Genomic DNA, 14,689 nt, shown 5'->3' with positions numbered 1-14,689 from the left:
TTTTTTCATTTAAAAACTCTAATCAAATTTTTCATTTTAAATTAAGTGCAAAATGTAGAAAAAGTAATGAAAAGTAATATATATTTCAGAAAACAGAAGCTTTCCTCGTATGATTTAAAGTACAAGCCACTCAGAATTCCATCCCGTAAAACATATAAAATGAAGGCAAAATTTGAGATGTTATCTTTTATAAATATTTACTAAAGATCTTCTCTATTAATAAATCAAGAAATAATAACTCTTTTACTTACAAAAATATAACTTGCTTCTTTTAAGTACAAAATATAAATATTTTTTAAAACTGTAGAATAATATCTGTTTATTATCTAATTTCATGATATTGTTTAATATAATTTATAAAAAATAAAATGTTCAAAAATAATAATAATAATAAATTTCTTATAAGAAACAAGCTGAGATTGAACTTTTTAACAATTAAAAAAATATATTATACATTTAATAAAAAATAACATAATTGCTTTCTAACATTGTATAATGTATAGAAGTAGACAAAACATTTCACAATAAGAAAATAGAAATATTGATTTAAAATTAAAAATTGAAAAACTTCTCATACCGCACTCGTGAGTATAAATTATATACACGAAAAATAAAGTAATACACGAAGATACGATTCAATATTTTTGAGAAATTGATTTCCGAGATCACGATGTATAAGATAATAATAGTTTGTACAAACTATTTAATATATATAAGAGGGAGAGAAATATACAATATATATCATATCTTCGTGATTTGCTTCAATATGGAAAATTAGATAGGAAAGAATATAAATAATTTATGTAAGATTTTTAAAGCCTAATAAAAAGAGAAGCGGGGGAATACATTACATGATTATAAGCATTTTAAGTTGATCGTTATTGATCGACGAGAGCACACTACACGAAAATTTCTAGACTCCAGGTTTTAGGATCCAGATACTAAATAAGCCACTATAAAAAAGGCATTCACGAAGACGCAACAATAGGAAAATTGCAAGCTGTATAAGAATGAGCTGCGATCTCTCATTGGCTTGTTTTTCACCACAAAATAAAATGTGGCATTTATTATCAAAATAATTAAAGAGATCAAAATTTAAATTGACATAAGTAAATATTTTTGTCAGTTTTAATCGCACCCAAATTTGTGCAAAAAAGATTATGTGACTAAAATGAATTTTATATATGTGTATATATGTGTATATATACACTAAGTATTATAACATTGCCAATGACTATCCTGATCAATGTTTTTTATGTTGTTATATATCTATTTGTCTATTAGATCTGACAAACTGATGATATGTAAACATTGTGCTTTAACATTGTCGATATTTGACACAAAAAACACACAGAAAAGACGCACTAAATCAAATTGAAAAAATTGAAAGTATTAAAAAAAATATTGATTCAAACAAATTATTGTTTTGCATTGTGCAATTATGTTTTTAGAAAAGAAATTGCAAGAAATCTGTAAGTGTACATATTCGATTTGCCCCGTAAACTTATATATTGAAGGGTTTATTTTAAGTAAAACATATTTGGTATTTATTTACATTAGGGCCGACCTCATAGATTTGAATGACCTAGATATAAAGCCTTGGAAAAAGTATAAAGTACTATTTCTTAATTGCAATTAAATAAAATAGAGTTGTGAAATAAAAAAAATAATTTAAAAAAAATTTAACGTTTTAGAAATTTAATACAACTATTTTTTTTAAATAAATAGTAAATCTCTCTGTAAATTAAATATCTATGTAAAATTATTCACTTTTTGAAGGTGACACGTAGAGTTACAGACTTGTGTGCGAAGGATCATAGGTTCGAGCTAAACAACCCCATATGCTTGTTTGGGGAGAAAAAAGATGATGGAAGAAGGAATGAATTTGGAAAAAGAAAAAAGGGAGAAGCAAGATTAAGTAAAGGAGAAGGAGAAAGAGAAAGGAGAAGGAAGAAAAAGGAGACAGGGATGAAACAACAAAAAAGGAGAGAAAAAGAAAAAAGAGGGAATTTATAAATGTAAAAGTATTTGACTACTGTAAAAGAGTCGGGAACGTTTTTTCTTGGAAACAGAGCGCCATGTAACCCTGAAGGGAATTAAATATAAATAATACTATTACTACTATTCATTTTTCGATCATTCTAGCCTTATAACTTTTTACGCAGAATATTGTGAGGAATTAATTTATATACAAAAATTATGGTAATTCCATTTTAAAAAATCTTCAGTCTCGTTCAATATCTATATGTTCCATTTTTTAATTCAAAATTATTTGGAAGATATATTGACTTATAAATTAAAATGGGTCATTTTGTATCTATATGAAGACGACAGTTATCTTTCAAAAGTCGTTCAGAGCCATAGCCTTAATACTATATATCAAAATCATTGAAATCTGTGAGATCGGTGAATCTAATATAAATCATTACCAAATATTTGCATGACAAGAACGGACAAATAGGGTAAAGAACTATAGAATAATAATAAGAATATATATAAAAAAAGACTGCGTTTTGTGTAATTCTTGGGAAACGAGAGATTTACATGTTGGGTTACATGGTTCTCAGCGGCTTCCCGCGCAGCATCTTCTTCCTCCAGCCAGATGGACTGTGGAAATAACATTAGCACTCTATCAGTCAAGCCTATCTTCGGTTACCGCCCGCTATGACTACTCACTACTGACCGTGCAATAACATCGTCCTCATAGGTAGTCTTCGACGTTTTTCGTAGACCGCGAAATAAACATATATAAAATTCATTTTTCTCTCTAAATTTTAACGCGCAAAATGCATCGGCATCCATTACGGTAGTCGCGATTATTTGTCGAGTTTTTTTTCGATTTACGGAATTAGACACATGCAAACCCAAGATCATCGCATCAGTCTGGAATTGAGTAAAAATTGAATTCTGGAACTCTCGTCGAATCTAATCTTATATTTGCTTAAAGCCCTAAAGCCTGTAAATACGATTATTACCTGGTTGAATAATTGATCATATCACTATTTCTATCTTTACACTTGATATACTTATTTACTTTCTGACTCAAGCAATTTTGAAGCGAATCTTATGATTAATCAAAATTAATCGGAATCGCTTTCACACGCATGATAAATTATATTTGGCATCTACAGCTGAATTACCTGAAGACTTGTGTAACTGGAGTAACTCCTTTTCCCGCCGAATCGGAAACCACGTTCATGTTCATGCACATGTCTGTGCCTAAGCAACAGTGCCCTCATCACGACCGGTCTATCCTCCGGTAGAATCAGCTCCTCGATGACCATCTGTTCCACTACTCTGTAGGCCAGTCCGGGCAAGTCCCTTTCCTCCAGGTCGAGGAGGACCACGCCGGTCTCTAGGCAACGGCGCAGATTCAATAGCGAATGAAAGCTGAGAGAGGCCACATGGGGTCTGCCCCATCTGTCGGCACCTTCTTCGACGTCCTCCTCGTATTTGATCCACCTGGCGGTCTCGCGCCACTCGCGCTCCTCGCCCAAACCGTGCAACTCGTCCAGCTGGACAAACACCTCGTGCGGCGAATGATCGTACATCTTCTTGAAGGTATCGTGAGGGATACCGCCCTCCTTTCGTCGGCCGATCTGCACCGTAAAGGCCTTATGTCGACGCATACCGCGTGGATCATCGCTACGATGAGATTCCAAGTCGTCGATGTCAAGTTCTTGCAAGGTGCTCGCCTCCTCCGGTTGTACACTGACACGTCGAGTCAGTAAACTCGAGATGTCCGACAAACCTGCCCCCGATCGTTTCCGCCATTGCGGATCCTCCTGTAGGGAATACTTGCGAGACTTGTGATGATGGCGTCTGAAAAAGTTAGGTTTGATCAATCGATTTTTGTAGATGTATTTTTGTAAAGAGAAGAAAGCATTCGTCAAATATTGGTAAGATCCTATTGAGATAAGACTATTAATATAAGCTTTTTGATTGGTTCCTTATCTTTTTGTGTAGCTTCAATTTGTTTCGTGCCACAAGTAAATTATAGAGTTCTCATTTGCGCGGAAAGATTTTTTATCAGGAAGCATCACTAAAAGAGTTCCTGGTCCAATCTAAATTAAACAATGATTGATATACATTTTTTTTAGGACATACACCTTGCGAATCGTTAACCAACTACTCCGCTTGGTACTGCTTTGTACCGGAATTGTTGCGCCACGAATCTAGCTCGTTGCTCAGGATGATACGAAAAAAGGGTCGACCGTTTCGTGTTCATAATTGCGCGGTTTATATATACTGTATAAAAATATATGAGTCCATTTGTGACTTGGAATGCGAGTGTCGGATATTAATTTTCTTAAATAATCGAAGATGATATATCTGCAGATATTCAAATAATATTCAAACTGGAGTTATATTTTCACCTGTGTACTTTATCACACTTTTTCAAGATATTATTCCATTATTATTAAATCATATCGAATTCAACTTACTTATGTTCGTGTTTCTGATGCCGTCGGCACTTCCGGTCTTCTTCATGGAGGGCGCTTGGAGCAACATCTGCCGGTACTTCCGCATCTATTTGTACGCTCGGTCCATCTTCTTCCTTGATATTTTCAAACTGCACTCTAGGACTACCGACAGTAGAGCTGTCACTAAAACCGGAAGCTGCTCTCTCTGAGATCGGTGCTTCATTCTCGTTACTCTTTACGCGTTCAGTTTCCTCTACTATTTCTTCATTGACCTCCACTTCGGTTTCGGCTGTGACGACTGATAGCAATCCGTTATGATTCGTCCCATCGACTTCCTGGGTCTCATTATTACTTCCCGCCTGGACATTGCTGTGCTCCTTTTCGGATGTTTCTGCTGATCCTTCACTAAGGACAATTGAGGAAACATAAGCGATCTATTTATTTTTTGGTGTCAAAATGCAGTGAAAAAAATCCTACGAACATTTAATCGAATTTTGGTCGTTAAACTCGAGGATATAGTAATAAAACCGTACCTTAGAGTTTATTAGAAAAAAACGTCACAAAAAATTCAATCGTCGATGTCGACGTCGGAAAATATTTCAGATAGCCTTGAAAAGGAATATAAATAATAGTATCTAGTGTCGAATGTCCGTTTTTATTCGCAACGTATAGTAACTTACGGTGAAAAATGTCGTCGCATAGATCTGGAATGCAAGCTCTTCAAGGGCATGTGCGGGTGAGGGTAGCTTCTTTTCCGGTGTTCTGAAAAAGAAAATTGGTTTTCGTCGTTCTCTTTTCCGGAAGACGGAAGACGGCTTCAGAGACTGCGAATAGGAGAAGACAAAACTTACGATTAAGATCGCGATCGCCATATCGCGGTGGGCCGCGATCGCGATCACGATCGGATCCAGTCGATTCCGAAGGTGAACCGAGCCGGGCTACATCGAACTTTTCTGCGGTGTCCATCGCGAATACTTTTTCCATCTCCTCGTCGAGCTCCGGTCCCATCTCCGCGCCATGCCCATCGGCCTGATAATACCAAATAAAAACATAAGACATTGACATTTCTTGCAAATGTATTAATTGTCTTGATTCTCCTTGTTAATGAACGGATATCCATAAACAGCTTTGCACTTTGGGCTTTATCTATCCAGACAGTATCGTGTTCAAAATTGAGACATCTAAGACATCTATGACATCTTTAGATATCTTAAAGATGTTTTAAAGATGTCTTGTGATTCGATTGTTGACGTGTTTTAATTTTGGTGCTGACTGGGCAGGTCCTAAAGCAACTTTAAATGCTAAAAATGTGTCGGAACTTTTCTGTCCAAAACAAAATAAGGAACTTCGTTTGGAAACTTCCTAAAATATAACGGGAAAGAATGTTTCAATGTCTAACAGTTGCTTAAAAAAAATGACAATATGTTGAAATCACGAAGTTAGATATTCGGATATCCATACATTGATGGAAAAATGAAAAATTATGCATTGAAGAAAATCAAATTATTTTAAAAAATGATATCTTCAATATCGGATGTCTTCGATAATAATGTTAATCCTTTTCGTAAAGGAGATAGATCTTCGAATCTTATAAAAATACCTTTGTCGCACATTTTATACTATCCTATAATAAAACCGTGTTATCGTTTTTTTGTAAAAGGAAAAAATATTTATCGTTTATTCGTTCTATAAAGTTTCTTCAGGATTAAAATTGTATGAGCAAAACTATGAAAGAAGAGTTTTATATCTTGTTCTACACGTGGTTTGCTAGTTATTACATAAAGCCATCTGATGCATAACATCCTTTGATATAATAAAATGCATTAAATTTTAGATTTAACGTTTATTGAAAAACATTGCATTCTAAAAAAGTTTTAGAAAAATATATATATACAAAATGAAATTGTTTTCTCTCTAAACTTTTTTTTGAATTTTGAAGTGTTCCTTTTTAAGAAAAGGAATTCCAATTGTGAGACATCTTGTAAAGAGGCAACTAAAAGTGCTGTACTTTACTTCACCCATGCAATTTAGGAAGAATTGCATATGAATTGAATATATAAATATCTTTACAAATAAGCGTTAAACTTTTTTATTATATAAATGCATTCCCTATTGTAGATCTGTAGACAATGAATTGAATCATAGTGTAATGTTTTAAGTACGTTATGCATTCTGACTTATCCACAAGTATTATGAGCGAGAAGTAGATATTTTAGGATATTTGAACAATTAAAATCACAATTGATTTCATAACTGCGGATTCATTCATGTTATATTTAAAAAATCCGTAAATCTATAAATTATTGTTCTATCTCCGATAATCCAAAGAAAAACTATGATTCATCTTGTGTAATTAATTTACTGTACGCTATAATGACGTGATTTTATTATCAATTTCGTTGCGAAACGGAAACTTACTTTGAAATTCATTTTTTCTTTCGGCGTGTATATGTGTGTGTTTCACTCTTTCTCCTGTAAGTTTAAAAATACATTGCCGGTCTCTCTATTTGCCCGGGGAACAACGCTTGTTCACAATAGCCAAAGAGCTATTGTGAAAGAATCGATCTCGCACTTTGTTAGATGTTGTCAGAAAACTGGCTTTGTATCGTGACAGATCAACAAAGGTATATTTGCATATTTGCTTTTTCCGACAAAAAATTCGAATTATAAAAGCCGAGATGTTCCTTCTCCCAATTTTTTTACAAATTTAAATTTTGCAAAAATACTTATCCAATCGTTTATAATATTAAGAAAAAAGAAAATAAAAATATATGTAACAATTCTCTCTGCTGCACCAACAAAAGTCTCGAAGCAGTATCGAACTAATTTGGCCCGTCATCCGGCACGACTATCAAAACGAACGTCATTTGGCCAAGTTTTCCCTTGCGAATTGTCAGCATCCAAGAACTTGATAAAATTAAACTAGCTAAGGTAAAACTAAACTAAGAATATAAGCGTTTCATCATGCGGTTTCATCAACTAATGCTCTCTCTCTCTCTCTCTCTCTCTCTCTCTCTCTCTCTCTCTCTCTCTAATTTTGCGACAAGATTACATTAGAAATTTAAAGGCGGACTTTCTTTCAATATACTTTTAGCATATAGTAATATCAAATATCCATTTTTTTACAGTAAAAGAGAGGAGAGTATAATATTAAAGTCAAATATAATTGCTTATTTAATAACTAAAAGAAAAATTAATTTACATTAGATCTGTCTTGCGAACAATTATATAAATAAGTAAAAGAAACATAAAATAACGTTGGAGATTAAAATATCTCTTGTGCATTAACGTGACAATAAAAGAGATAAATTAAAAATTTTCCACTATATCCCTTTTGTAGAAATGTTATAGGAATATAGGTACAATGACAGTTCTTTTTCAAAGATAAAATTACGAGAAATATTTCAAAATCTGCGAAATTTTACCGATCTGTTTTAGAGAGATTTAATTCTCTCATTAATTCTTTTATATAATTTCTAAAGATCCGAGTGTTTCTAGCAAGGAAAATTTCAGATCAAATGTTTCGGATTTCAAATCTCACGTTTTGAATTACAACTGATCACTGACCTTTTGCAGTTGCAAAACATAGCACAGAGACTTTGTTAAATAGTCCAAATAAACAGAATATTTCAAGAAGCTACGAAAAAAGTACAAAGAGCCCTCGAGAAATTGTCTATTCAATCATGCGAGTCGCGATTAAGATAAGGATAATTGGGATAAGGACAGTATTTCGTGGAACAAAATGACCTGGGGTTTGTTCACCTGGTGAGTCGTCCGCAGGGAGCGTCGCAGCCAGCGGAGAAGTTTGCCCCGCGCCCGCTCCAGAAATGATTTCCTGGAGGAACCGGCTGCGGCCTCGGGCATGGCATCCCGGGCAGAGTGACAACCCGGCCGGTTGACACTCAGAACTGGAGGATACTCGAAGTAAGGGCTGGAGGGTGGTGCTGCCGGACCGGGAGAATGGAGAGAGAGAGGGAGGAGAAAGGGTGGTGGGAAAACGCATGAACAGTTCTGAGGAGAAGAGATGGCGCGCGCGCGCGCGAATCGATATTAACCCCATATGCTCGATCAACGAGGGTAACCCCTTTCGTTCCTTTCATTTTTCCACCTCCAAGCCGAAAAATTAGCCTCCCTATACCTTTCTTTCTCAGAAAACACAAGAATAACATCTAATAAAAAAAGCAACATCTGTTTCAAGATTGGACTCTATATTAACAAGCCCAATATCTCAGGAGGATAAATCTGGCAGCATGAGCAGCATCGAATAAACCAGCTGAGCTTTGCAAAAAAAAAGAAGATTTTTTTATCTTCCCGGCTTGCCACCGAGATTTCCATTCGGAATTTTCAATTTCCTGGCCAACGACCAGTGTAACGCTATATGAGTGTATCGTTTCTCATCCAACGTTGTGCAAAAGAAGTGCATTTTTATTTAGAACAATATGATAATTTCAAAGTTATTAGAAAAACAGGAGGAAAAGATTATCCGGTTTGAAATATCTTAAAAAGAACAGATGAAGTAAGAGAACTGAAGATTCTTTCAAGTACTAGGTTAACAAGAAGGAAATATATAAAATAAAATGAATAAAGAATGTGAAAGATGGAGAATGGGAAGATTGATAGAGAATATGGGCAAGTTTTCAAAATATTTCATAGAGGGATTTGAAAATATAAATAAATTGAATATATATATATATTCTGTATATATGTTTTTACATGGTGAAAGGTATCTTTTCTACCATATATGTATATATATATTGTATATATATATATATATATATATATATATATATATAGTAGAAAAGATACCTTTCACATGTAAAAACTACATTGGATTTGTTTTTTCATCAAATTTTTTATGAAAATTTTTTACAAAAGAGAAAGGAATAAAAAGAGAAGAAATATAATTTTTTCAGATATTTTGCTAATTATGCTACCGATTCTACATCCCTTATAGAAATTTATCACTATAGTAACACCAATTTATCACTTATTTCGAGTACTTAATCACTTATTTCGAGTGCTTAAATTACTGTATATCAGTATTTTATCAGTATTTTATGGCGTTACTAGTGATAAATTTCTACAAGAGATATATCACTGTAACTCAATTGATTAACTAGATTGAGAGTTGAAATTGGAATTGAGTTGAAACTGATGAATTGATATATTTTCATATACAGCAAGAATCCATGATCTTCCTTTAGAAAGAAAAATTATAACTATTAGTCTCTTGGAGCATTTGAAATAATAATGTCAAGGGGGAATTATGGGCAGACAAGTGACGGAGACTGGCAGGCGCAACAAGTGTCAATCAGCCGTGAAATCCGGAATAAAAAAACTCGAGTAAAACAGTTCAAAGAAAGAGAAAGTTGGTAGCACGGTAATCTCCACAATTGCAGGTGGGAAAGTTCAGCTGACGGTGCTGAATAGTGGGCGGTAGGCGATAGAAGCAAATGAAGAGATAAGAATCGCATTGACTGGATCAACCTTAACTTGGGTCATAGAGATATAATCGATCATCGAAGATAAAAAATGTGAAAAAAATGAATAATATATAAGAAACAGTTTTCCATAAAATGTCTCATATATCATATATCCTAACAGGATCGACAGGATCCTCATATTTTTAATAATATAAGACAAAATTTGTCCAAGTATTTCGCAAACATCCTGTAAAAACCATTTGTCGAATGTGTATCTAATATTTCGGTCCAGGGTATCGATTGTGTAACTTTTTCTAAAGCGAAAACATGAAAAATGAAAAATTTCTGCCAATCACATATCGATTTTATTTTAAAATCAATGCGTGATTGGCGGAAATTTTTCACTTTTTATGTTTTCACTTTAGAAGAAGTCACAATCGATACCAGAACAAAAACCACGCAATTTAAGGCTCTTTGCCTTTAAAAAAATGCAGAGTTTTTAGAGAGATTTAAGAAAAGTTTATATGTATCTTTTTTTGTTTATTTAATATTCGCATTTATATTATATAATTATAATCAATCATTTGATCTTCATGAGTCTTTGATCTTTATCAGCAGTTTAATCAATTTTTCGAGACAGATGGCTAATCTTTTTATTTTTATTAGCAACAACACCTATTATCTATGATCGTACAAGAAAATGAGAGACGACGAACTGTTCCATTATCGATCAAGTTTTTCCGCTCGACCTTGAATTGCAACCTTTCGAATTTGTTCCCCAATACGTTATGACCTTTTCTTCCAATAGAAAAATTGATGAGGCAAAAGAGAGAGTAATTTGTCGGTCAATGACAAAGGATATAAGCTTCGTTTCCTGTTGATAATTGTTTCTCGCGGATTATTTCCGCAAATAATCAATGTCAATCAACACGCGATTAAGTGTCTCAAGAATCTTTACGATTAAATTTCCACATAAAAAAGAGTAATTGAGACAACATTCGACATTCTTGTACTGATATTTTTAGCTAATATTCTTAAAAAAATAACAGAAGAATATAAAAGATATATACAGGGAGGACGTTTAGGTTTAGATTCAGGGAAGAATTTCGAATCATACCTTAATGCGATTGATTCTTTTAATTTAATTTAATTTAATTTAATTTTAGCAATACAATTTTACTTGGCGGCGCAAGTTACATAAATATCTAATCTAAAATTTAATTAGAAGATGAGTAAGGATAAAGAGAAAGGAAAAAAGTAAGAGAGAAAGAGGTGATTAAATAAATAAATAAAAAAACTGAAAGAAAAGTATATATAGGATATATTTAAATTATTCATAACATAAGTTTATTTATATATTATTATTATTTATATTATTTATAACATAAGTTTTTTTCCTTGAAAAAATTTTTCTATATTTTATTATTCTCTTTACCATTATTATATTAATAAACTAGCAATGTAAAAACAAAAGAGCAACACTTTGTAATTATTCAATTCTTAAAGCGAATCGATAGATAAATATACTTTTTGTATACGTAATCATTATGTAAACATTGTAAACGGATAATTTTTGTGAACAGCAGCGCACCCTACGATAACGAATCTAATCTCATTTGCAGAATAGATAATCCTACCTTTAAGATTCTCGCAAACATAGAAGTGATTTTTCTCGCGTGGATCAACGCGGAGCAACATGCTCAAGATAAGCAGCCTATCTGCACACTGGCAACACCGGCGACAATCGACATATGATAGCGCGGATACGATTGACGCCATTCTTGATAATCGAATTTGCGGCTTTCGACCTTGCGTAAGTGCTACTCTGAATTGAACGTCGGCAAACTTGTTAACACCTTAAACTCCCATGCTACGCATAATGAGAATGCAACAGTAGTTATATGAATCAAGACGGATCTATTCCTGGAATTTATCCCTTTGTTTGCTCTTTCGGGCTATCGTAATTAAAAGAAGAAATCAAAGTTGATAAGAATTAAATCGACCAACAGGCTAAGGTGTTGAATTTAATTTATTAACAACGTTTCGACCACTAAATCAATTAAACTGTTTATCTTGTTTGTTAAAAGAAGAAAGCAGAAAATAATAAAATTGATATATAGTGAATCATTTATTCGATAGAGGTTAATTTTTCTAAACAAACTTTAAATGTGTTCTGTGTAGTAAAGAAATGAGACTCTAACCTATAACTTACCCTTATAGAAATTTATCACTAGTAACGCCAATTCATCACTTATTTTGAGTACTTAATTACTTATTTCGAGTACTTAAATTACTGTATATCAGTATTTTAAGTACTGGAAATAAGTGATTAATTGGCGTTACTAGTGGTAAATGTCTACAAGGATAACCTAATTTCATTGCTTTAAAGTTTAGAAAAGCCTTTAAAAAACTTCAAAGCAATCACATGTTCGTTTTATAATTTTTTGCATAATATTATCTTCCAAGCTGATATCGTGATTTGATATAAATATATTATTACTATCCTTAAGGATAGTTTATTTTGATACACGCTGGCCTCACAATGCGTTAGAAGATTTCTCAATTTGAACATCACAAATCTTATTTAAAATTAATGTATTAAACCTTTGGCGAGCGAACGACTCAATATTTGAAACATAATTCGTTTCGTTCGTCATAATTTTAATCTTTCAATCTAATATTAGTTGCTTTCCATTTACATCAAAACTCAAATAAATCTCACTTCTGTCTTTCTTTAACATGGATGTTGAAGAAAGACAGAAGTAAAATTTATCTGAATTTCGATGTAAATGGAAAGCAACTATTTTGTTTTCATTTTATTCGCACTGAAGAAGACTATAAGTAAATCGAAACGTTTACGTTTCGTAATTTTGTTATATTTGAAATAAATCACATAATATTAACATATTACATTCGATTTATTCTATATGCCCGTAAAGTTAGCCCCTTTCTTCTAATTTTTTTGCTTTGCATTATACAAACCTTAAGAAATTTATTTTTATTATTACTGTTTCAAAACTTTTATCCAGATAACACAATGATATTTTTAAAAACGTATTAAAAATATACATATTGGACGTTTTGTATACGTATTTAAAATATTCAGATTAGAACTTTAAATATCTTTCCCAGTCAGAAATTGATCGATTTGACTAGGTTATTAGAACCTTTTAAAGATGTCTACTCAAATAGCAAGCATATATCATTCTGATGTTGCATGACGTCATTAGACGTCAAAATGACGTCATTTTAACGTTTAATGGCGTTAGTTTGCTACTTGTGCAGTAATGTTTTATTTTTCTAAACAATCGAAAAATGTTCATTTTAAGGACTAAATAGGCTAAAATTGAACCTGTTTCGAACATTAAATGTATTTTTAAAGTAGATATAGCTGTAGATAAAATATTGTATGTACATATGATATTGACGTCATTTTAACGTTTAATGACGTCAATTTGCTACTTGGGCAGCGCTATTTTTCTGGACAATAGAAAAATGTTCATTTTAAGAACTAAATAGGCTAGAATTGACTTATTTCGAATATTGATCGTATTTTTTAAAGTAGATAGATGTACGTAAAATATTTTTGTACATATCTATAGTATCTCATACAGCATCAAAAGATTGCAGAAATATTGCAGACATCCAAGATATCTCCTGTATATAATTACATCGAGTAGAAATTCTACTTGATTATACAGAACTGTTTTTATGTGAAACTTTTACACGTCTTTATTACAGCAATATTGACAGGATATAAATTCCACGCTCTTTACATTATAAGAAACTATAATGTAGCAAATATAACATGAACACTGTGTGGAAGTATGCATTTATGTATGTAATCTTAGCAACTTTTCTTCCGATCGAAATCACGTGCCTCGGCCTCGCCTGCGCGCGACTCTTGCGTCTTTGCCTGTTCGCGCTCATATACATATACACGATACCAAATGGTTATTGACCTGCGACCGTCAACAATCAGGTTAATCAGTCCCACTCGAGGTCGTCCCGCTTTTACGAATCTATGTCAGAGTTAGGAGACAATCGCGATAAAATGATAATCCACACGCCATTTCCCAACACGGAGATCTCCGTTCCCTCATCGTGTATACAAGTCGTTCTGCTTGCACTGTGTGACATGAAGATCATTATGATTCACATTTACGGAACCTAATTACCTCATATGCTTACGTTCAATTCGAACGATAGCACGTGTGAAAGATTTGTGCGCTTGAATTTGTGTATTTAATCGACAAAAATGAACAAAGATGTACACACATATGCTTATTGTATTCTTTTTTCGGTTTTTTTCTTTCTCTTTTTATAGGTGAACCAAATAGCACACTAGAGAAAAATGATGCTATCTTCTTGGCAAGAACTGATAGAAAGTATCGGACATATATAATATGCATCGGATATAATCGGCGATACAATCTTTTGCAATTGTTCGGTGATTTTATGATTTTATAATTTTTAATGTTATTACAAAGAAACTCGCATTAATCAAATGCTAATTAGAAGAACGAGAAGACATATAGCTAAATTTTTTTAATGTTATAAAAATATTCTATTTCCAACTACACTCGCCATATACAAAAATATCTAAAATATTAAATTTTGTTAACCAATTTCAATGACATGAAAAATTAATTGTTACGTATAGAATACTTAAGAATATACTAAATTCTTTTTTTTTTCGCCAAAACAAATGCAAGCGATGTGCACAAAGTTTAATCAAAGTTTTACTTGATGCATAACGTTTCATATTCACAGTATAATTTCTTTTCTTCATAGAAATGTTTATTTCTTAGAACAAAAGAAATTTATCATATTTTATAATTT

The 14,689-nt window shown here is 32.7% G+C and overlaps 1 protein-coding gene across 8 annotated transcripts in view; it reads right to left on the bottom strand.

Annotated features, from left to right (window-relative positions):
* Positions 1 to 14,689, bottom strand: part of Ae2 (anion exchange protein Ae2) — a 33,943-nt gene that overhangs the window by 7,286 nt on the left and 11,968 nt on the right. For 4 of the 8 annotated variants that reach the window (XM_029313718.2, XM_029313717.2, XM_029313719.2 and 1 more), the window contains exons 3-7: positions 5,276 to 5,453; positions 5,105 to 5,186; positions 4,446 to 4,829; positions 3,141 to 3,822; positions 2,545 to 2,607 (exon numbers count right to left, since the gene is read on the bottom strand). In XM_029313718.2, coding sequence (XP_029169551.1) covers positions 2,545 to 2,607; positions 3,141 to 3,822; positions 4,446 to 4,829; positions 5,105 to 5,186; positions 5,276 to 5,453 — 1,389 coding nt within the window. Of the gene's footprint in view, positions 1 to 2,544; positions 2,608 to 3,140; positions 3,823 to 4,445; positions 4,830 to 5,104; positions 5,187 to 5,275; positions 5,454 to 6,842; positions 6,897 to 8,186; positions 8,361 to 14,689 lie in introns of those variants that run through there. The other 4 variants (XM_085484848.1, XM_029313715.2, XM_029313716.2 and 1 more) reach the window with 4 other exon arrangements.

Source organism: Nylanderia fulva, unplaced genomic scaffold (genome assembly GCF_048542155.1).
Source record: "Nylanderia fulva isolate GAGA-0341 unplaced genomic scaffold, ASM4854215v1 Scaffold32, whole genome shotgun sequence".
NCBI lineage: Eukaryota > Metazoa > Arthropoda > Insecta > Hymenoptera > Formicidae > Nylanderia > Nylanderia fulva.
The sequence above is the reverse complement of the archived record's forward strand: the minus strand, read 5'-3'. Positions and strand labels throughout refer to the sequence as shown.